Source organism: Prunus persica, chromosome G3, assembly GCF_000346465.2.
Source record: "Prunus persica cultivar Lovell chromosome G3, Prunus_persica_NCBIv2, whole genome shotgun sequence".
Classification (NCBI taxonomy): Eukaryota; Viridiplantae; Streptophyta; class Magnoliopsida; order Rosales; family Rosaceae; genus Prunus; species Prunus persica.
Window position 1 is genome coordinate 13716923 of NC_034011.1, and position 22037 is coordinate 13738959.

The following is a 22037-nucleotide window of genomic DNA, read 5'->3' on the forward strand; positions in this document are numbered from 1 at the left end:
AAGGTTAGCTTCCCAGGAAATCAAAGTTGTATATTAGGGACAAGGCAACAACAGAGTTTCCTCATCTCAATTTAGCCTAAACAGAAGCCCAAGGTTTTTAAATGAAGGAGCCATGATCCATGAGGATCTACCAACAAAAATAAACATAATATAATATATTATTATATTATTTAAAGCCTAAAAAAAGTCGTTATAAACCATAAAAAGTTAATAATTTTGAATGAATTTGAGATTTTAGGTAATTCATTCTTTATGGTTTAAAATAATTTACTATTTTAGTTTAGTTAATTTTAGCCACAGTTAACAAGTTGAGTTGGATAATATATCGCCGATATATCTCGAAATTTCTTCGTATCGCCAATTTATCGCCACTCCAACCAAGCCATTAATAAAGCCAAAATTTCATAGACTTGACACCATGTGATTTCAAACCCATCTTAAAGACCACAATTCCTATCTCTCCTCCACCTGGTATGTCGCAATGTCCTTGTCAATTTGGTATTTGTATTATTTTTATATGGTACATTGATTTAAAGAGAATAGCCAATGGACTTGCTCGAACAAAGAAATTATCTTATATATATAATATATAATTTAATAAACTTACACATATTGCTAATATTTTTACTATATATAATTTTGTTATGTATTTACATAAATCCCTCTTATTTATTATTTTTTTTATAAAGTTATTTATTATTGTTATGTGTCTTTACATTTGTTATTCTTAACCTACATAATAATACATTTTATTACTTTCATATTATTCATTTTTTAAGTTACAGTGTTTGTTAGTTGGCACTAGACTCAACTTAAATCACTTCAACTCATCATACAATGCATTTTTTTTCAACCAAAAAAAAAATGCGCCAAAACAATATATAATTGACTAATTAAACATCTTCTAAAGTTTCATCACAAATTTCCATGTTTTTCTACCATTTTCCGTCATTTTTATCGATATCGATATTTTGTCAATATTTCCATAGATATTTCCGTGTTTTTGGACCACCGATATTTCTGAAACCCTCAATATTTAAATTCTTGATTTTGGCAACCAAACCTTGTATAAATACGTAAGTTATTCATTGAAATGAATCAAGCAATTCTGAAAGCAGAACTCAAAGCAGTTCCTTAGCTTCTTCTTTTTGTTTCTCTAATTGTCTTAAAATTCATCTCGTCCCCCATTCCTATAAACTAAGAATTCATAGTTCTATCAAGAAATTAGGGATTTAGATGGGTTGTGTTTCATATATGAGTTGCGTTTCATCTCTAGGTTCTTTATTGTAGACATTGGGGCTGAAACCCAACCATTACTAGCTGAAGATCAGGTCGAAGGGGTTGGGTTGCATCTATGGTTGGGGTGGTTATGGGTGTTAGGTTTACAGGGAGATGGGGACTGGGCGATAGCCAAAGGGAAAGGTGGTTTATGTCGAGCTTGGGGGTTGTTGGTTGCAAGGGATGTGGGTTGTTGGTCGAAGGTCAAAATGACCATATATCTCTCTCTCAGTCTCTATTTGGGGATTTTGGATATGGGTTTAGAATCAAAACCAAATTGGGAATTCACAAGTTTGCTGTGAGATTCCAAGTCTTCTGAACCGTCTATTCATCCTCCTAAGCTGCTAAAGTAGCAACAACAAAGCTCTTTTTTTCATTCTCCGGTTGAGTTTCAGGCTTATGGATGAGTTCAACTAGGGCAAAGGAAGGCCATGACTATGGATTTGGTGGACAAGAGACTTGGAAGGCACAGTGGAAGCCATGGAATTGGGTTTTGGGTGTCTTGATAAGGTTTGGTGTGGGGAAGGGGAGAGAGACAGAGAAATGGAGACGGAGACAGAGACAGAGACAGAGCTGAAGAGAGGAGGGAGGTGATGGTGGTGTAAGCGAAGGAGGAGCAGTGGGGGTGGCTGAGTTTGGATGACGGTGGAGATGAGATGGGAGTTGGTTGGGTTTGGGTGACAGTAGATGAAGTGGGGAAGGTGGATCACAGACGAGGCTAGGAATGAGAGGTTCGATTTTAAACTTTTTAATTAATTTTAAAAAATAAAGAATTTTTTAATTAATTTTTAGATTGGATGTTACATCAACCTAAAAAATGAGTTTCACTTATGCCACATCAACAATTAACAGAATTTTTAACAGTCTTATTAAAGGAGGGTGTCTTTTGAAAAGTTTTATTAAATTAGGGTACCAGTCAAATGAGTCTTTAAAGATTGGGTATGATTTTGTAATTTCCCCCTAAAATAAAATAAAAGAAGAAAAAAGAGAGAAAGTGTTGTAAAATAAAGTAGGTTAGGTGGAGTCCCCAAATGCCTATAAAAGGCTTCCCCCCTCCCCTACTCAATATACAGACAGATATCAGAATGAAGAAACTCAGTTTCTCTACTTTCTCTCTCTCTCAATTTCCTCTCCAATTTCTCTAGATTTATAACACGTTATCAGCACGAGTCTCTAACCAACAGAGCTGATAGGCCACACAGAGCTTACTCCTCTGCTCTTCTTCGTTTCCGAATAAGCGCCAGGAGCGTTTGCTGCAACCCTCGCAATTCACATTCACCACTCCAAGAACTCCACATGTTCTCCCTCACAAACTTCAAGCTCTCTGCTTTTGCAAAGAAAAAGAAAAGCCCACTTCTTTTCACTCAACACCAATCGAATTCTCCACAGCCATGGCTCCAAGAAAGCTTCTTGTTTTCTGGGTCGTCTTCATGAGTCTCTCCAATATCACAGCTTCCTTCTCTACAAGATGATGACTGGAAACCAAAGCTACTGACAGGGGGCCATAGCCCAGTGGCCACATGGGGTCTCCCCAAATTCCCACCTACCATTGCCTAACTGGTCCTACTCCCTGACCCAATACTGGACCCCCCCCCCCCCCCAATTTATCAATCTTTTGGTGCAATCCAGCTGATAGAGAAGTCCCCAGCTGTGAAACAGAGCCCCCTGCCGCTGTTAAAGCCGATGCTAGTATCGTACCGGTCCCGGTGGCTGCAATTATCGACGGTTCGGCCTGCTGCAAAAGCCACTGTATGGTTTCCCCATCAGATTTGTGGCCCAATTCTCTGGTCAATTGAAAAATTCTTGCTGCACACAGAGCAGGTTTGTTCTCACTCATGTTGGGCTGTTGCTGCTGCTGCTGCTGTTGTTGTTGTTGCTGCTGCTGTTGAGGCTGTGGGAGGCTCAAGAAGCTGGGTATCTCTAGTGTCTGCTTTGAGCCCTTGGGATCCATGAACAAAAAAAAAAAAAATAAGGCAAAAAGAAAAAGGGGTCCTCTTTGATTGAAGAAGGTGACCTGAAAAGTCCTAGACTTTCATGAGTTTTCACTGTTTTTGTTATTGCGCTAACCATGTGCACAGTCCACACACCGATAAAGAAAAGCAAACTCACCGAAAGAAAGAATAATAAATAAATATATATATAAATAAAATAAAAAATAAAAAAAGGCAATCATCTTGCTCTCAGACACTCAGCAAGGGCACTGACTCTAAAGTAGCGATAAGATCTCTGCTCCATGATCTTCCCTTTTATTTATTATTATATTTATCTGCTTTTCTATTACTAACCATTAACAAAAATGGACCCTTGGTAATACTAAACATATTATCAGTGGGAGACCGTTACTAATACTAACACTTTCCTTATCTTGTTCAGTGGTGGTTTTTATTCCCACATTTATTTTATTTACTGTATGGTGTAGGTTTATTACCCATACAACAGTATTTATTTAAAAGGGTGGTGCGGGTTTATCGTCCACGCCTTTACTTTTATTTAAATGTATGGAGCAGAATTAGTGCCCATACAAGCACGTTTACTTTATGAATTTAATTTACCGCACATTTAATTTTATTTAAGGTATGGTGCGGGATTAACGTCCATACAGCAAGCAATTTAATTTATGAATTTACTTTACCGCACATTTAATTTTATTTAAGGTATGGTGCGGGATTAACGTCCATACAGCAAGCAATTTAATTTATGAATTTAATTTACCGCACATTTACATTTATTTAAAGGGTGGTGCGGGTTTATCGTCCACGCCTTTACTTTTATTTAAATGTATGGAGCAGAATTAATGCCCATACAAGCACAATTTACTTTACCGCACATTTAATCTTATTTAAAGTATGGTGCAAGATTAACGTCCATACAGCAAGCAATTTAATTTATGAATTTAATTTACCGCACATTTAATTTTATTTAAAGTATGGTGCGGGATTAACGTCCATACAGCAAGCATTTTAATTTATGAAATTAATTTACCGCACATTTACATTTATTTAAAAGGGTGGTGCGGGTTTATCGTCCACGCTTTTACTTTTATTTAAATGTATGGTGCGGGTTTATCGTCCATACCAGTAATTTATTTACCAGCAATTTATTTTATGGATTAAATGTGCTGTATGATGAGTTTTTACAGTATGCAGATCAGGACCAGAAGTTCCTTGATCCTCATCATACAATTACATCAGGACTTGAAGATCCTTGATGATGATGTTAATATGAGAGCTGGCAGTCTCTCCGGTACTATATTTGTAAACATGTGATCGGACTTGAGGGTCCTTGATCCCTGACATGTAAATAAGGACCTGGGGTTTCTTAATGATGTAACAGTACCGTATTGGTTCATAATGCCGTACACATGAATGATAACTGTACTGGCAAATGTACTGTACACATGAATAGTGCCGTATATATGAATAGTGACGTATACATAAATATTAACCATTTTGGGTAAACCGTCACTATATTCAAAAAGGGAACCTGCAGTTCCTTAAACTCATGGATGAGCAATTAAATGAGATGCCAGAAGTTCCTCAAGATATGGACAATTATGTAAGGGCTTGAAGTCCAGAAATATGTACAGAAAATTGTAAAAATGTCCATACCATGAGAATATGTGATTTTGGCCCGAAGTTCAAAAACTAAGGGGATTGAATGTCCATACCATGAGAATATGTGATTTTGGCCTGAAGTTCAAAATCTAACAGTGTTGAGAACCTGAAGTTCCAACAATTAAATGGACAACCCTTGAGGTATTATTGCAAATTGTGGTACGCCACATATTTCTTTGGCATAAGAGAATGATGAATTGAGGCTCCCCACATATTTTGTTATATCTGGGCTGGAAGCTCATGAACCCAAATATATGAGATATTAGCGTGGCTTTTACTCAATCCATATTTCATGTTCATTTGAAAATGGCAAATGAATTCTGAGTTTGTGTTTATCACAGGCCAAAAGTTCCATACGTTGAAATATGAAATTTGGGAGAGTCGATGTGGTTATTTGAACCTATAAGGCACAAGGTTCCAAACCGTCATTTTGAAAAGACGTAAAAATCACAGGTGCAAGTTTAAGAATGTGCGCAATTATTATTACAGGAACATACAACAGATAGATTTTTTCCTGCAATGAAGGTGCAGGCCCTGTAAAATCTATAAAAATACATTATGTTCTGGAAGCCTCTGAAGGAAGAGGACGACGCCTCTTAAGCTTAGCCATGAGCCTCTCATGGTCTCCCAAAATTCTTTCATTGGAGACCTGCAGCATGTCTAGCCTTCTCAGTGTATCAACAGAGTACGAACTCACCAGTTTCAACAAGGCATTATTCTCTCCTTTAAGTTTCTCAACCTCCTGTTGAGACTCATGAAGCATTCTTTGGAGAGACGAATTTTCAGTAGTTAACCTCTCAACCTCGTTTGCTCTGGCACGCAAACGATCAGCCATGTTAGAAACAGAAACAGCACTCTGAATGCTAAAAGCCATTGAGTCATCAATAGCCTCTTCCTCTGATCTCCCTGTCAACAACATTTCATCCATTGGAGTAATGAAATTCCTAGCTACTATGACAGCAGTAGCATCATTCATCATCACAGAATCATTAACTGTGAGATGACGATTTTGGGATACAAAGGATGGACGCCAAACTTTGGTGTCACTGGTTGTTATGGGAGTATCATTTAAATTGAAATAATTTGGGCAGGAAGAAGAGGAAGCCATTTTTAAGAAGGTTTCGAAGAAAGCCTTAGAAAAACTAAAGTTTCAGAAAATGAAGGAAGTTGAGTTGAAACGCAGTTGCTCCAATCAAGTCTTGCAAAGGCAATATCTATAGGAGGAAATATGGCTACAGTTTTTCAGGATCCCAATATCTTCTCGGATCCCCATATTCTCTTTTTCTTTTCCAGATTCCAAAACTTCATGTGGCCTCCATTAATGTTTGTCGGCACTTTCGGCGTTTTTAAGTATTATTTTCATCAAAGCTGATCTTGCTTTACGGATTTCACGGAGCTACTTTTTCAAAAGTATCCCGAGAATCTCGCAATTTTCCTATGGTTAATTTGAAATTCACCGGTTCTACCTATTCATTGTATTTGTGTATAAATGTGTTACTAACGAAATTTTCTTTGCAGAAGACATCCAGTTTTCTCCATACCTAGTGATGCGATATCTACTTGTTTTTCTTATCAATGAGCACTTAATATGCCCGAGAAGCAAGACTATCTCTGATCGTCCATTCAGGAAGCGAGACTATCCCTGATCACGTTTCCGCCACATCAGGGAACTGTGAAGGCAACCTTATGCTCTAATCTCCGGAAGTTCTTCTAAACTAGAAGAAATGAGAGCTTGTTGTTTGCTCCCACCAGCTTCCTTCCTTGATTGCTGAGCTTGTTGTCTGCTCCCACCAGCTTCCTTCCTTGATTGCTTACCTTCTCCTGCAATCAATATCACATTATTTTTGCATTTTTTCTCTTTTTATAACTCTCTGTTCATAAGAGATTTTATTTCTTTAGAATGAACATCTGAAGAAAGAATCCATGGAGTGATCCTAACTCTGAGGGTTATTTGTTTTTGACAGAGAAAAGAGTTGTGATTTTGCTCTTGCAGGATATAACTAGATCATCAATCGCTACATTATATTTACTGGGCCGATACGAGCTTGAATGATACTTGAGAAAAGTTTCTCCCACCTAAGGATGTAAGCAGTATTTGTGTTATTTTATGCTTATATACTTATTTGATATGTTATCTTGAAAGGTAACCAAATGGGAAGATAAGTCTGTTCCAAAAGAATGGCTTGTATGTATCCATGAATTATTAATGCAAATTTTACAGATTGCAAGTTGGATACATTGATAATACACTGCACAGATTAAAGTCCCATAAGAACAGAATATGGGTATAGCAGTGATCAATATGATGCACGCCTGTTGCGTAGCAAATGATGTGGATTGAAGTCCCGAAAGGACAATCCTTTGACATGTCAATATTGATATTGTGCACGCCTAATGCGTAGCAAATTATATGGGTTAAAGTCCCATAATATGGGTTAAGGTCCCAGAAATTAATTGACATGTATGTATTAATCTGTGGCATGCCTTCAGCATGACAGATATATGGGTTCTAAATGTTCCAACTCCCTAAATAGAGATTATCCACGCCCTACTGCTAAATAACGCTCCAATGGAGGTTATAATCCACATTCTCACATAATAAAAGCCCCATGAAGTGGCTTGGGTACCCAAAAGCAAAGAAATGCTTATAATTGATGCATGCGCATGCAAATGAGAATGGTGGGATCATGAATTGATGAATAACAATTTTTGATTTTGGAGTAGCTACTCAAATCATCAATGGGCTGTGTTGATTGGAACCACGTTCAATTATTTGTCGACAATATTATTGGCCAAAATGGAATGAGGTAATTCCATTATAGATGAGAATGAACGTGAAAGAACAAACCCACAGTACGAACCCCAAAAGATGTTAATACTAAAATTTATACTTCGGTGTTCGGAATAAAAGGGAATATACCTACTTTGTATGACACACTGTTTCTGGCAGAAACAAGGAATGTTGGGTTTTCTCCATATTTACAGATTCAATTGTGCCCCCCCTTATTACACAATTACGGAGACCAACATATTATCTTTAAGGGTTATTAAATGCATGGAGCATATCGCCAGAAGCGATTTCCTAAAGATGTATAAATAGCTGGGTAAAAGCTATATAATGTGTCATAAAGTTTAATCCCTTTTAGACAAAATCCGTTGAGAGGATTGATATTACATAAAGCAAGTCCTTAAAGGACATGTACTTGAAGCACAAAATTTGTACTCAATATTAATATGCATAAATTACCTCAGTGAGTACATTGATTATAATGTGATTGCAACACATTAAAGCTTCTGCAGAATTCACGAAATATTTATCTCGACTTAAAAATCGAGCATTATGCCAACGAGATTCTTGCTTATACTAAGAAAGTATTGAAGCATTTTTATGAGGATTATCCGTTAGGCACTCTAAGGATTTTCCGGAAGTATATTGGACTGGACATTGTATTTTCCAGATAGAGCTCAACTCCATCACCATCATTTTGGGATGATGTGAGGCATATTTAATGCAATCTCAGCATAACACCATATACGGGCATATTTTTGAGTGAACTTATAAATAGCCCAAGTGTTATTAAATATGCAGACTCTGGAAATTTCTATGGTCGCATACTGGAAAAGCTAGTCATGAAGTTTTCAGGGGGAGATATTCATCAGGGGAAGCGTGGTATTAATAAAGACCTTCACACACTGTACTCTTTTTCCTTCATCCAGGTTTTTATCCCACTGGGTTTTTCCTGGTAAGGTTTTAACGAGGCAGTGTTGCTCAAGATTGATTCACAGAAGCAGTGTCAACTACGATATTCAGAAAGGTGATCAACAGTATGACTTAAAGATATTTTGCCAAGCATCAGGGGGAGCGTGCTATCAATAAAGATCTTCAAACACCGTACTCTTTTTCCTTCGTCCAGGTTTTTATCCCACTGGGTTTTTCCTGGCAAGGTTTTAACGAGGCAGTGTCGCACGCGTGTCAATATACATAGAATTTTATGTTACACATGATTATGTACTCTTTTTTCCTTTTGACCAGTTTTTGTCCCACTGGGTTTTTACTGGCAAGGTTTTTAACGAGACATATTCTGTATCATTTGTGGTCTCCAAGGGGAAGTGTTGTAAAATAAAGTAGGTTAGGTGGAGTCCCCAAATGCCTATAAAAGGCTTCCCCCCTTCCCTACTCAATATACAGATAGATATCAGAATGAAGAAACTCAGTTTCTCTACTTTCTCTCTCTCTCAATTTCCTCTCTAATTTCTCTAGATTTATAACAGAAAGCTCATTATTATTAGTGTGTACATAGGTGCTCTTGCTTTGGGCATGTAAATCCCAGCACATTAACATTTACACACCATGAGAAGCGCGTGTACCACGCACTTATCACGTGGCATCAACTTTTGTCACCCTCATTAAGGAATTTACTCCACGCGCTTCAAGTGCATGTGGTCTTCAGCTTCCTTACCCCATCTTTTTCATAATCAATCTCAGAATTCACTCATACATAGATGTACAACAAGATCACCAAAACCAACCCAAAGCTCAGATAGCTTTAATTTTTTCAAAATCTTGTGGAGATTTTCTTTGAGAAAAATAAGTCCAGAGCAAATAACCCAAAGCTAAGGCATACAGAGAAAGAGAAAAAGCAAGCTGTTTCAATGGCAGATACAACAGAAGATGAGCAAGAAACACCGCCGCCGCGATCATATTACATGATGTTTTTAACAACTATGAGCAAAAGGAGAACATGGGTATGTCTATTTGTGTTAGTTTATGCCATCCTTTTAACTTCTTTATGGAATTTCCTCAAATCCATACTGTCTTGGTATGAATTGCAAGCCCAACCTTCTGCCTCATCATATGGGTGGCCTGCCCTTTATGCCTCGGTGCTTCTTGGGGCAGTTTTTGGGCTGCTTTCCATGTTTGCAGCTCTTGCAGTCGTGGTGCCTGCCACTTTGGTCACCTGGATCACTATCGTGGTCATGCTGGCCTTCTTTGGGAAGCCTAGGAGTACTTTGGTTGTGGAGGGGAGGAAGATTACAAGAGAGATTTTTGGGATTGTGATCAGGATTTTGTTGAAGGAAGGCAATTTGGTGGCTGCTGCTTGTGCTGTTTTGGGGTATTTTGCGCTTTTTAGGAGGAGTTCTGAGGTGATCGAATGATTTGGCTGCTGGGATTTTTGCTAGTTCTAAGGGGGTTGAAATGGGTGTGTAGATTTGAAGGATGGGGTTTTGGATTTGGTAAAGTTTTCTCCTCTCTTCCCTAAGACATTATTTGGTATTTCTGTTTTTCTACTCAAGAATAGAAAGGGTGAAGCTCTGAACCCCCCATGTTGTTGTAGGGCTCTGTAACATTACTTCTTTTGATTTTATTGTGCGATCTGACTCTTATTTCTTGTGTTATCTTTATCCTTCCCCAATTTTCGCAATTTTGTAGACTATACATGTTTGAAATCATGGGTGTTTTTTTCTTTGTGATAAACAAGGACCAATTGTTTTCTGGTATGTGTTTTGAGCAATTGCAATAGTAGCTTTATGCTGGAATTTGACTGTGCAGCAAAGGAGAAAATCTATCAGGGCCCTAATATACGGAAACAGAGACATGTAATGATGCATTTGGTTTAAGTCTCCAGGTTTTAGCTTTTAGGTTTAGGATAATCTAGCACGCATTGCCCATGCCCTTCTGTTCATTATGCAACACTAGCATATGAATTAGCAGAAAAACTTGTGGGAAACGGAGATCACACTGTTTTTCTATTTTCAGCCAATCACGGTTGCCACGCGTGATAACTTTTTCACTTGGCATACCATAATTGATCGGGATAGCAAAACAATGTTATTCTCGTCCACACAAGTGTTTCTTACTGAATTGGCCTTGGCTGCTAGCATTACCAATTTTCTAATGCCAAATTGCAGGTTTTTAGCTTCTCTGAGTGGCAATGGCTAGTTGAAGACCTTTTGTCTTTCATTAAAGATGAGAATGGAATTTTGATGTAGAGCACTAACATAATATGTTGGTTTCTTCTGTCTTCTTTCTCTTTAAACTGAAATCCTTCTCCAATCCAAACTAATCTGCGCAACATTTAAAAATGGTTTAAAGCAGGAGGTGGAGTTCAGTACAAGTCTACATAGGAATCTATCTATCTGTTATCAACATCTGTGCACACGCTAGGCCTGCTATTCGGTTCAAATCACTCTTGCTCTTGAAGCTTACCAAACCAAATTACTTTTTTTTTCCTTAAATCACGTGTGTATTTTTCAATATCGATTAAAATAAAACTTCAATTAAAAAAGGAAAGAAAAGGTTTTGGTCAGGAATCATTTGGTTCGAGAAAAACTGTGTTTTATAACCAAATAGCAGTCCTAAAACACTCACACCCAAGGTGATTTTAGATTTCCTTTTAACTTTCTTCTTTGATTAATGCCGATAAAGATTGGACAAAACGAGCTGACTAAATTGGGCCAAACGAGTAGATTTGGGCCGTTTTGGTTCAGTTTAGTATAAATAAGTGACTTTTTCAAGTAATTCGAACAATGTTTTGATTTGTTAAGTTTTGTTAAAAATGACACAAACTTAGTATACTCCTTTTTTTACAAGTGTTTTTAGGAGTACTAGTCTCTGAACTAATGCATGATTTGTATTTTGGTCTTTAAATTCAAAAAATAGTTGTTTTAGTCTCCTTAACTCCACTTTAGTAATTGATCTAACGTTCTATTTTCTGTTAAAGTTAGAGCCAAAACAATATTTTCTTGTTCTTTCATCTGCATTAGTCATATTCTCCCTTTTCTCCTCTGCATTGAACATAGAGTTTATCAAATTAAGATTATTTGGAGCCTAGGTGAAATCTAATCGCATCCCAGTGGCAAGAAAGAACCCCTCTTGAACACCCTCTATAAAACCTTGGTGGTGATTGACTCACTTTCTGATTTATATTCCCTATTTCGATTTTTCTTTATTTTTTTGGGTGAAATTTTGTTTGAAAATAAAATTATGGAAACGAGCAAATGGGGAGGTATGATGGTGATTATCCATGGAATATCCTGCAAATCAAATCCTTATCAGCAGTTCATGGTTTTGTTCCGTTAAGGAAAAAATTGGGCTGAAAACCAAAATGGGCCAACCTGAATAGGTTTCGACTCTATTTTTGCAGGTTTGGTCGGGTTGGGCTTGAGCCCAATATCAGTTGTTCATTATGTATCAGACAATTTGAGTTAAGACACATTAAAATAGAAAAAATCATATTCAAATATAATTAACAAATGTTGACCTGAAAATGAAAATATTACCCCATTGAATTGATTCATAGAACTTCGTTTCCTCAATGGTTAGCACATATTGTAATGAAGATATATCTTATGAACTTAGCCATTTGAGAGCAAATCAAAGCTTCAACCATCCTAGGAGACAATGAGCTTCTTCTCCCACCTGTGTTAAAATATGATTCTGAAGCTACATTGCAATTAATACCAAATCAGGATATTTGAGCCATTTATTTTTCACCACCCTAGTATATCAAACTTATATTAATTGTTTCAAGTGGATCCAACATGTACCTATCCATTTCATGTGTTAGAATCATATTGTCATTTTTTTGTAGAGTGAACCAGAGGGAATCGACTCTCTCCACTATGATTGAGAGAGTTAGAGAGTGAGAAATGGCGGTGGACTGCTAGATTGGCGGCAAACTTGGGTTTAGGGATGATCGACTCTCTCTAGGATTTAGGATTAGAGAAGGACGATTTGTGGGGATGAGTGAATGAGAGAAAGTGAGGTGGAGTGAGGATTAGTTTGTGGTTTTGATCTAGTGCAAGCAAGCCTTCCGTATATCCTTATTTTGGCAAACAAAAGAATGACACATGTCCAATTTATATATCCTTATACTTTTTATTTTTTATTTTCAGTTGTTTGGTAGTAAGGGGTAAAAATTGGTTTAAAATACTATTTATAAATAATTAAAAAAATGGAGGTTTTACTGAGCATATTCTGGGGTTTAACTTGAGTCTTGACTCAGCAAGATGTTGATAATTATGGGGACTAATCATTATAACCAAACCTTTGTACGGAAAATAATCTATACGAAACCAAAGATGGTGCAAAGTTTCAATCAAAGCCCTACAAAGTTGCACCCACTAATTAATTGGAATTAATATGTTATTAGGAGGAAACAAATATCATTATTATTATTTTTTTTTAAACAAGATATGATAGAAGATGACAATTAGGAGGAAGAAAGGAATTATTCTTCTTCTTTCTTCTTTTGGTAAAGGAAAAGACCGTCCAATTATTCTTCCTTGAACTTCAATATTTTTTTTTTCTTCTTTTTCTTTTTTAAGTTAGACCAGACGCTTTTTCTCCAATGAGTAACAAGGCATCTCCCAACTTGCTCTACCAAAACAAACCAAAAAAAAAAAAACACACACACAAAGCATCCCTCCATTTGTCGTTCTCCTTCTAACTGACTCCAACTATATACTTGTGATAACATAACTATAAGTCTTAATCACTAAAACAACAACAATAAACTTGTTTTAAATGATACTTCTGATATTCATCTATTTTTAAACCAGCATAGGAATATCTCTCGTTCCGGTTAATACAAAATTAGGTATGAAGCTTAGCAAACTAGCAAGTAATGAATTGATTAAAAACCATGTTAGTCAATGGTGCGACGATAAATTTTATACACAGAGACAAAACTAAAATTATAAAATTAGAGGCCTAGGAATAGCTCCGCCACTACTCATACAACACTGATTTTTCTAAGACCAGGGCTGACATTCAGGAATTCCGTGCACTTTTTTAATGGAGGAACTGTGTGTCCAAACCAAACTTAGCTCTCCGCACGTGCTATTTCATTGGCCTCACCAATTTGTTTTTTTTTGGGTCAAGCACCAAAGATGAGTTTATGACTCATTGACTCTGACCTCTAGAGACCTACATTGTACAAGTGTTTTGTTTATTATTATTTTTTTTATCATTAGATTAATACTGATTTAAATAATCTCATTATTGTAATTTTCCATTCATTTTCTCTATTTTTTCGCTATATATATATATTTTTAAATGTAGAAGCAGTCTCTTTTCAATCTTCTTCATCAACTTTTTGTTTCCTTCTCATCAAGTAATGTTGCTTAATGATCGGAACAATCTATTTTTAGGTCATCTTAAAAATTTATTTGTACAAAAATTAATTAAATCATAAATTGTTGCACCTAATTGTCATTCAACGTATAGATGAATCATTCTGATTTAATTGAGTTTTTGGAGAGTTTAAATTACCGCTTAGAAAATAGACAGTTTCAATTATTAAAAAATACCAGAAGACAATAAACAGAAAGAGAATAAATCCTCGTTTTTATTTTATTTAACACAATAAATTGACATCCACAAGAGGTAAAAATCTCTTTCAATAACGTGGAATTATATAGTAAAATCTTTGTTTGTAATTATGAAATGGTTGGTGTACTGGATTATGTTTCGTTCCAGTGGCACAGCAACATTCTATAAATTCATTACTCACAAATTAATACCAAAAAATAGTTTTAAATAGAAAGAAAAACACCGTATAAATAAAGTATATGCCTCTCTCACATGGACATAGTTTTCAGATCTGTCAATCCCAAAAACTTTTGTCCGCAGGCGATCAAATGGTACACTTTTGTGAGCTTAAATCAAATCATTGGCACAGTCTTGGCAATGAGTACATGAGAGTTTCTTCTATTTTTCTGTTTTGGTTTTTTATTGTTTATAATTTTATGTTCTTTTCATATTTTTATCAGTTGGTGAGATTCAGCCATTGAGGATATCTTTTCTCTACACATTGAGGGATGGCCCCATGGGTGTTGAACACAGAGACTTGCTCAGTACAAATAGTAAACATGAAGAAAAGCAGTGAAATCAGGTGCTCAGATCTAAACAACCAGCAAGCTTGATACCAACACTACAACCACACACCCACCGCCACTCTCACTTTCACCGAAAATTCATTCAATTCAAACTTTCTCTCTCTCACTCTCTCTCTCTCTCAATTTTTTTGACCATTGTTTTCAAGGTTGTACATGTTAGCTGTGATTTCTCTGCCATATTCCCCACACGGTCTGAAACCTTCCACATTTCTTGCATAGTGTCATAGGTTTCCTCTTGCCTAATTTTGAGTTATAAAATCCCAAAGACTTCAGGACAGCAATACGCATTTTTCTCTGTTTATTGCTTCTTCTCCTTTCTCACTCCGTATTATATGTGTGTGAGAAGTTCTTTGAGAATTTGAGGTACTCCTTACAGCTAGAGAAGGATCTGGGTGTCTTCAAGATTGGGTTTTTGCAAACATTCCTGTTTGCATCTGGGTTCGAAGGTACCAGAATCTCATCTGGGTAATCAATTATTTCAAATCTGTGCCAATTTTGGGGCTTTTATGATCTTGAGGTCCTCTCCAACGTATAGGAAGAAAATGGTAGTGGCAGGAAATGGCCTGTTCTACCCAATTGTTGGATTTGCATCATGTGTGGCTTTCATCTACATGTCCTTCGGTGGCTTGGGGACGAATTTACAGGAAAAAACCAAGCTGGGTTTTGTGGAGAGGAATGGGACTCAGTTCATGTTAGATGGCAAAGCATTTTACATTAATGGGTGGAATTCTTACTGGTTAATGGATCATAGTGTGGATGAGTATACCAAACCCAGGGTGCGGGAGATACTGCAAGCTGGTGCGACAATGGGTCTTACCGTGTGCCGAACTTGGGCCTTTAATGATGGAGACTACAATGCCCTCCAGATTTCGCCTGGTCGCTTCAATGAGCAAGTGTTCAAGGTATTAATAATTCATGTATTTTCATCCTTCTGTCTTATAGTAAACATAAGTTTCTGACCTCTGTGTTTTGTTTTTCGTTGAGTTCGAAACTTTCTCTTTGTACTTGTTTGGGTGCTTCAATTTGTGGGTTTGCTTGAGTGGTGATCATGTTTTGCCATAATTTATCAGTGAAGGTTTGCAACTAAAGTAATAAAACTACGGTTCCATCTGAGAAGGTAAATCAGCAGGTCTAGTACAAACTAAATGCCTCAGTTCCTTGTTGATAGAGATTATATTGCATTATGAAAGTGGGAATAACCCAAAACAAAACGAGGGTTGAAACAAAGAGTTTGTATGTTTGCATATTGACTAAATGTGTTTAAGAATCCAGCGCCTTTGAAAGACGATCAGTCATGTTTGGGTGTTTCTTATTGCGAAATGTTTTGGACTATAATGTAGTAAAAGTGTTCCTAGTATTGCAATGCTTCTGCCACATTCTTTAACCTCTTTAAGATTAATGATTTGTTGTTGTTTAATATAAAGTAAAGCGCACGCATGACCATTGCCCAGTAGGAACAGTTTTTTAGATAACCATATTTTTGCTAAGATAAAGAGAATTCTCTGTAACTTCTTGAAGTTTTTTCTTGCTGTTCAAAGTGCACTTTTAAGGGAAGACAATCAAAGGTTCCCATGCTACATGGTATATAGCTAATGGTATACCTACAATAAAATGGTTTACTATTCTTTTTGTTATCTTGCCATTATTTTCATATTTGTTTTGCCCTTTTTAACTATTTCTTACAACACCGTGATCTCGTGACAGGCTTTGGATCATGTCATTGTAGAAGCTAGACAACAGGGTATCAGGTTGCTTTTTAGCTTAGTTAATAACTTGCAAGCATATGGTGGGAAGACTCAGTATGTGAAGTGGGCGTGGGATGAAGGTGTTGGTTTGAGCGCTTCCAATGACTCCTTTTTCTTCGATCCTTCCATTCGAAATTATTTCAAGAATTACGTGAAGGTAACTTTTTTTGTTGCTTTTCTTCCCCAGAAAGAAATATTGCACAACTCTTTGATGCCTCTTTGACACTTCATAACCTAGATTTTCTTGTTGACGACTGGAAAACTATTTAGTATGTTTAATATGGTTATTTATATTGGAAAGGAAAAAACAAAATTTTATTAATAGGTTAAATTTTGTTAGTGTCAGTTTCTCATGTATTACTTACATTCACCAATATTTATGTTGACATGAAGGCAGGGTATGGGGACAGAATTTTGTTGGCAAGATGACTTGCTACTAGGTTATACTTACTGAATATTTGGTGACAGATTATGTCAGGTAAGCTTTTTGGTTGCAAAGTGGTCACTGGCAAAAGGTACAATGACTAAGAATGCAAAACTTAGTGTCATGATCAACAAGAAAAAGGTTCTGGTCGATCTCCATTTGGATCTCACACCGAATGATGTGGATAGGAGATCTTGAAATAGCTTTCTTTCTTTGGCCTTTTTCTTGTTTCCTTCCCTTGGGTTCTTGCTATGATACAAAGGGATCTAATTGTGTGCCAGATCTTTTACGGATGGCTGCATGGATTTAAAGCATTGTAGAGGGAAAAATTAGAATTTAAAAGCATCAAGTTCTGGTTAATAGGATAGTGGCATTTAAGATTTATGAGAAGGGATATCTCTGAATTCTGGAAGCTATTTCTGAAAATAACATTCTGGTAGAAGTATTGTGGATTGCTAATGAGTTTGAATGTTATGAGATAAATGATTTTGGTCTTAACTGGTATGGTATGTTGAACAGGTCATTACTTTCATCCACTGATTCTTCTCCCTGTAATAACAGACTTGCTGAGAACATATTTTACATCGATTTTGGTGCTACGATAATATGTGATTTCAAACCAATTTTAATTCATTTCCTTTTTTCTACAGACTCTCCTAACGAGGAAGAATACTCTCAATGGAATTGAATATAGAGATGATCCTACCATTTTTGCATGGGAGTTAATAAACGAACCCCGTTGCATTACTGATGCTTCAGGCGACACTCTCCAAGTATGTAGTCAGTTCTTAAAAATTATGGAGTTGTGCAGTTCTGCTTGATGGATTCCCTGGATTTTACAAAATATTTTCACTAAAATATAGTCAGAAATATCTTATTTGTTTGAGACAAAGTGCAATTCTGGTGGAACCTTCCTTTAACGTGTTTGTGATTTCTTTGTGATACACCATATTAGGAAAAGAATAGAAATTAGTAGAGAGCTACTACTACTACGTAATATTTTTCCTCTTACTTTGGGCAAAGAGCTACTTATTCTAACATTCAACGATTCTTAATTCTTATCTTTTCCTTCACCAGTGAAGGGGGTTTTATTCTTTTATTTTCTTCAGAGGGTAGGGTGAGTTGGGAGGTGTGGAGATGGATAGGGAGAGGGGGATGGTCGGCTCTGTAACCTCTGTTTTCAGAACATGAACTAATTGTATGGCATACTGTTGCAGGATTGGATAGAAGAAATGTCAGCATTTGTTAAAGCAATTGACAAGAAACATCTACTGACTGTGGGCCTTGAAGGATTTTATGGTCCTAAAAACCCCAAAAGGTTGACTGTGAATCCAGAAATGTGGGCATCTAGACTTGGATCAGATTTTATTCGCAACTCCAAGGTCCCAAACATTGATTTTGCTTCTGTTCATATTTACCCTGACCACTGGTAAGCGTTTCCATTACATGAAATTTCTCAAGTCAATATGAGGGAAGTCCAATCTTACAAACTTATCAGAAATTTAAAAGGCGAGAAGCATATATATGTACCCACTCTATTAAGGCCTTATCAGATATGGATGTTGAGATATATTGAAATGCATCTTACTTTATGCATCTCAGTCATCCAAACTGATTTATCAATTGAGATGCATACCCCTAACTGAAGTCCTTATTAGATTGGCTGTGTGAGTGTGTCCTGCTCACAGGTGACCCAAAAAATCCATGCCAACTGAGGGATCAAAATCCAATTATTGATAAAGGACCTTTTTCGAATAAATGGAAATCATTTTTGTACTTATATAGAGAGTTATTATCTAATAAGGGCCTTAGATACGTATACGAACAGTTGTGATGTACAGTGGATGGGATACATCTCCATACATCTCAGTGTTGCGATCTAACAGTTCAAAAGCATAAACTACTTTACTCACCTTATTAGAGAATAATTATATGTATAGGTTCATGTTCATTTGCTAGACTTTTAATTTAAAGTATTGATCAGGTGGATTCTTGTTTGAATGTGTGATCCAAACTGACTATCTTAGACGATTCACTTCATCCTTACTTTTTGGGTAGGTTTCATGATAAAGAATTTCACGAGAACCTCAAATTTGTCTCCAAGTGGATGCATTCTCACATAGAAGATGGGGACAAAGAGCTGAATAAACCTGTGATGTTCACCGAATATGGATTGTCAAACCAGAACAAAGACTTTGAACCATCTCAGCGCGATAGATTTTACAAAGTTATTTTAGATGCCATTTACAAATCTGCAAAGAAAAATGGGTCTGGTGCAGGTTCTTTAGTCTGGCAGTTATTCGTCGGAGGAATGGACAAGTATAATGATGAATTTGGGATTGTTCCATGGGAAAGGCCATCTACATATAAGCTGATAATAGAACAATCATGCAGGTTGGCTAGACTCCACGGACCAACTCAACAACAGCGAAATTTGAAAGACTTGTGCTCGCAAAGACAGTGAAATGCTTATTCTTTTTCAGCAGAAAATTTCATTTTCTTGGGGGCTAAAATGCGATCTCTGTTATGGTTCAACAGTGCTTGAAGGAGAGAAGCAGGTCTCGGTCGTGTACCACACTCTTTCCACATAATACGCATTATATAATTTCATTTTAAATGATTCATATGAGTTATAGAAGCTGTTATAAATTGTGATGTTATCAAGCTTTTCATAATGAAAGTACAGATTAACAAGCAAAAAAAGGTCTTAAATTATTGAATATTCTGCTTTTGCTTGTAAGCAATGGTATTTGTTGCAGGCTTGAAACTATGTTTTAAGGCGCTGATAGGATTGATAGCTCTTTTAGAGATAGCAATAGCTCTTTTGTAATGATAAGTACTGGTGTATTGATATTTATACAAACTGCCTTGACTCTGGTGAGATTTTCATATTCTGAACTTGAATTAATGCAAGTCTACAATACTCTGAGAGATGAGGAGAATTGATTCTGCACCCGAGGCCTTAAGTTCGATTCAAGTGTGCAAAATTAATTAATATAATATCTGCAATTAAACAGAAATTCAGCTCTGCAATTCAACAAAAAAGAGATATGTATATAGAGCCTTTTTTTTTTTTTTTTTACTGAAAAAGGCAAGAAACTACAACAAAAAAGAAGAAAAATTAAACTGCAGATCTGACTGCCTACATCAACATTCAGCTACGGTTTGCCAATCTGGGCGAAGTCCTAGTCCCATTTACATTGCTAGACCCGGTCTGCTGCTTGTTCTCTTTTCCCTTGCTTTTGCCCTTCAACTTTTTGTCCTTGAAACTCAACTTATTTACCTCCTCTGCCACCTTCAATACAGTCTCTGCAGCCTCATCTTCCTCCGATCTCCGACTCCGAGTTCTCGTAGCAATTCCCTCAGATTCACCACCCAAACCCTTCGATGGGCTCAGGCTGTTGCCTCCCTCGCCCTCCATAGCCACCTTATCAAACGCATCCGCTAGATTCTTCACGAGCCTCTTCCCCTTCACAGCCTCAACCTCATGCTCCACCTCATCCGCATCGTTACCATCTTCATCATCTTCATCGATCAGATCCAAGAATCTCCGGCGCTTCGTCGCAATCGGAGCCGGAGGAGGCGAATCAGAGGCAGCCCTCTTGCTATTGGACTGATTTGAGGCCGACCCATTTGCGGATTTCTCGAGTTTTTGCCTCTTCCTCTCGGTCTTCTCGCGCTGCACGCGGAGCTTGCCGACGTTGCCTTCAATACGGCCCTGGAGCCTTATGCGCTTGAAACTGAGGCCGCCCATGGACCAGTGAGCTTCGTTGGCCCACCAGAGCAGAGGGTCGAGGACGGCAACAGGCGGATCGACTCGGTGGTCGTTGAACTTGACGTCGGTGTAGATCCGGGGGCGGGGGAGGCTGTGGCCGTAGAACTTGACTGGGCTAGCAAGCTTGAGCTTTTGCACCATGGCTGCGGAAATAGGGCTGAAATGCTATGAGAAAGCTTTGGAATATATTTTTGGGAATTTTCACAAACAGATGGAGGGCAGAAGAAACAATGAAATTTTGGAAATGGGATTTTATTTTTGAGAAGGGGGTTATAAAGAAGGTGGTGTGGCGGGTATTGAGCAAGTGGCGCGAAGTTTTTGGCGCCAGCAATTTGGCGCTTAGAAATTTCAAGAATTTCACGAGGGATGCGTTTCTTATGGGAGGGAGGGAGGGAGCCAGATCACCAATCTTTTATTGTCGTCGAAGAAAAATATAAATATTTAAACAAAATTAGGCTGCTCTGTTTATTTTGAGGAACAAAAATAAAACAACCTTTTTTTTTTTGTCAAGAAAAAAAAAAAAGAAGAAAAGAAACCTTTATGGAAGAATTAGGTGGCTTCTCCCGAAGGAAATGTGGATTCTTGCAATTAGGTGAATTAACCTCAGTCATCCATAATCCACATTCAAATAGAAAAATGCTCTCCTTTCCCCCCATTGTTGTGGAGAATTAATGGGTTGTTCAACCACCCTCCAAATTCCAGACCTAAATGTTGACAAATAGGAAGTGATTACAAGCTTTTTTCTTAACATCAAAAGACAATCTGGTGTCTAATAAGATATAATCATATACATTTTTGTTGTCCTATGGGGTTAATCCAAAAAAGATAATATTTAAGTGCACCCCCTCCTTGTCAATCATGTTGTGATTAAAGAATCTTTACCACATAGGCATGTCGTATCCGAAAAACTTCATTTCCTAAATCACAAATTCACAATCTAAAAACCATCCATATGTCAGGCCAAATCAATGATTTTGGTAACAACTAAGTGACAACTAACATCCTCATTCTATTTAGTTGATATATATGAATGACCAAATGATCTCTAATTTCAATTATTATTATATTTATTATATTTATTTTTACAAAGATGATCTTTAAATTATGATTTAGAAAATAAACAATTCAAATTATGACATGTGTATGATGAAGACTCGTTAATTAATATGGCAGACAAGGAGGTTCACCTAAGGAGTACGCTTAAGTTTGTCCTTTCTGGATTGAGTGAACATGACAATAAAAATGTATTTGATTATGCATACATGGGTTTAACCAAGTTAGCTAGAACGGATGTACTCCCC

General features: G+C 37.0%; 3 protein-coding genes and 1 pseudogene across 3 annotated transcripts; 2 read left to right on the forward strand and 2 right to left on the reverse strand.

The window, feature by feature from the left end:
• On the reverse strand, positions 2535-3411 carry LOC18766060 (annotated as a pseudogene).
• On the forward strand, positions 9364-10378 carry LOC18766023. Its single transcript, XM_007198874.2, has one exon. It carries the CDS (start codon positions 9546-9548, stop codon positions 10047-10049), a length of 504 nt encoding a protein of 167 aa, XP_007198936.1. The 5' UTR covers positions 9364-9545; the 3' UTR covers positions 10050-10378.
• LOC18766001 (mannan endo-1,4-beta-mannosidase 2) lies at positions 14451-19836 on the forward strand. The gene is made up of 6 exons (XM_007198765.2): positions 14451-14537; positions 14667-15694; positions 16497-16694; positions 17612-17734; positions 18179-18390; positions 19020-19836. The coding sequence occupies exons 2-6, from the start codon at positions 15299-15301 to the stop codon at positions 19423-19425; spliced, it is 1335 nt and encodes a 444-aa protein (XP_007198827.1). The 5' UTR covers positions 14451-14537; positions 14667-15298; the 3' UTR covers positions 19426-19836.
• On the reverse strand, positions 19934-21393 carry LOC18766094. The gene has a single exon (XM_007198781.2). It carries the CDS (start codon positions 20875-20877, stop codon positions 20116-20118), a length of 762 nt encoding a protein of 253 aa, XP_007198843.2. The 5' UTR covers positions 20878-21393; the 3' UTR covers positions 19934-20115.

What these genes read in the sequence shown, in the direction of transcription:
- LOC18766023 (XM_007198874.2), top strand. Translation starts at nt 9,546, where the DNA reads ATGGCAGATACAACAGAAGATGAGCAAGAAACACCGCCGCCGCGATCA.
- LOC18766001 (XM_007198765.2), top strand. Translation starts at nt 15,299, where the DNA reads ATGATCTTGAGGTCCTCTCCAACGTATAGGAAGAAAATGGTAGTGGCA. An exon ending in TCAATGAGCAAGTGTTCAAG is followed by an intron (nt 15,695 to 16,496) that starts GTATTAATAATT and finishes ATCTCGTGACAG; the next exon opens with GCTTTGGATCATGTCATTGT. An exon ending in ATTTCAAGAATTACGTGAAG is followed by an intron (nt 16,695 to 17,611) that starts GTAACTTTTTTT and finishes TTTTTTCTACAG; the next exon opens with ACTCTCCTAACGAGGAAGAA.
- LOC18766094 (XM_007198781.2), bottom strand. Translation starts at nt 20,877, where the DNA reads ATGGTGCAAAAGCTCAAGCTTGCTAGCCCAGTCAAGTTCTACGGCCAC.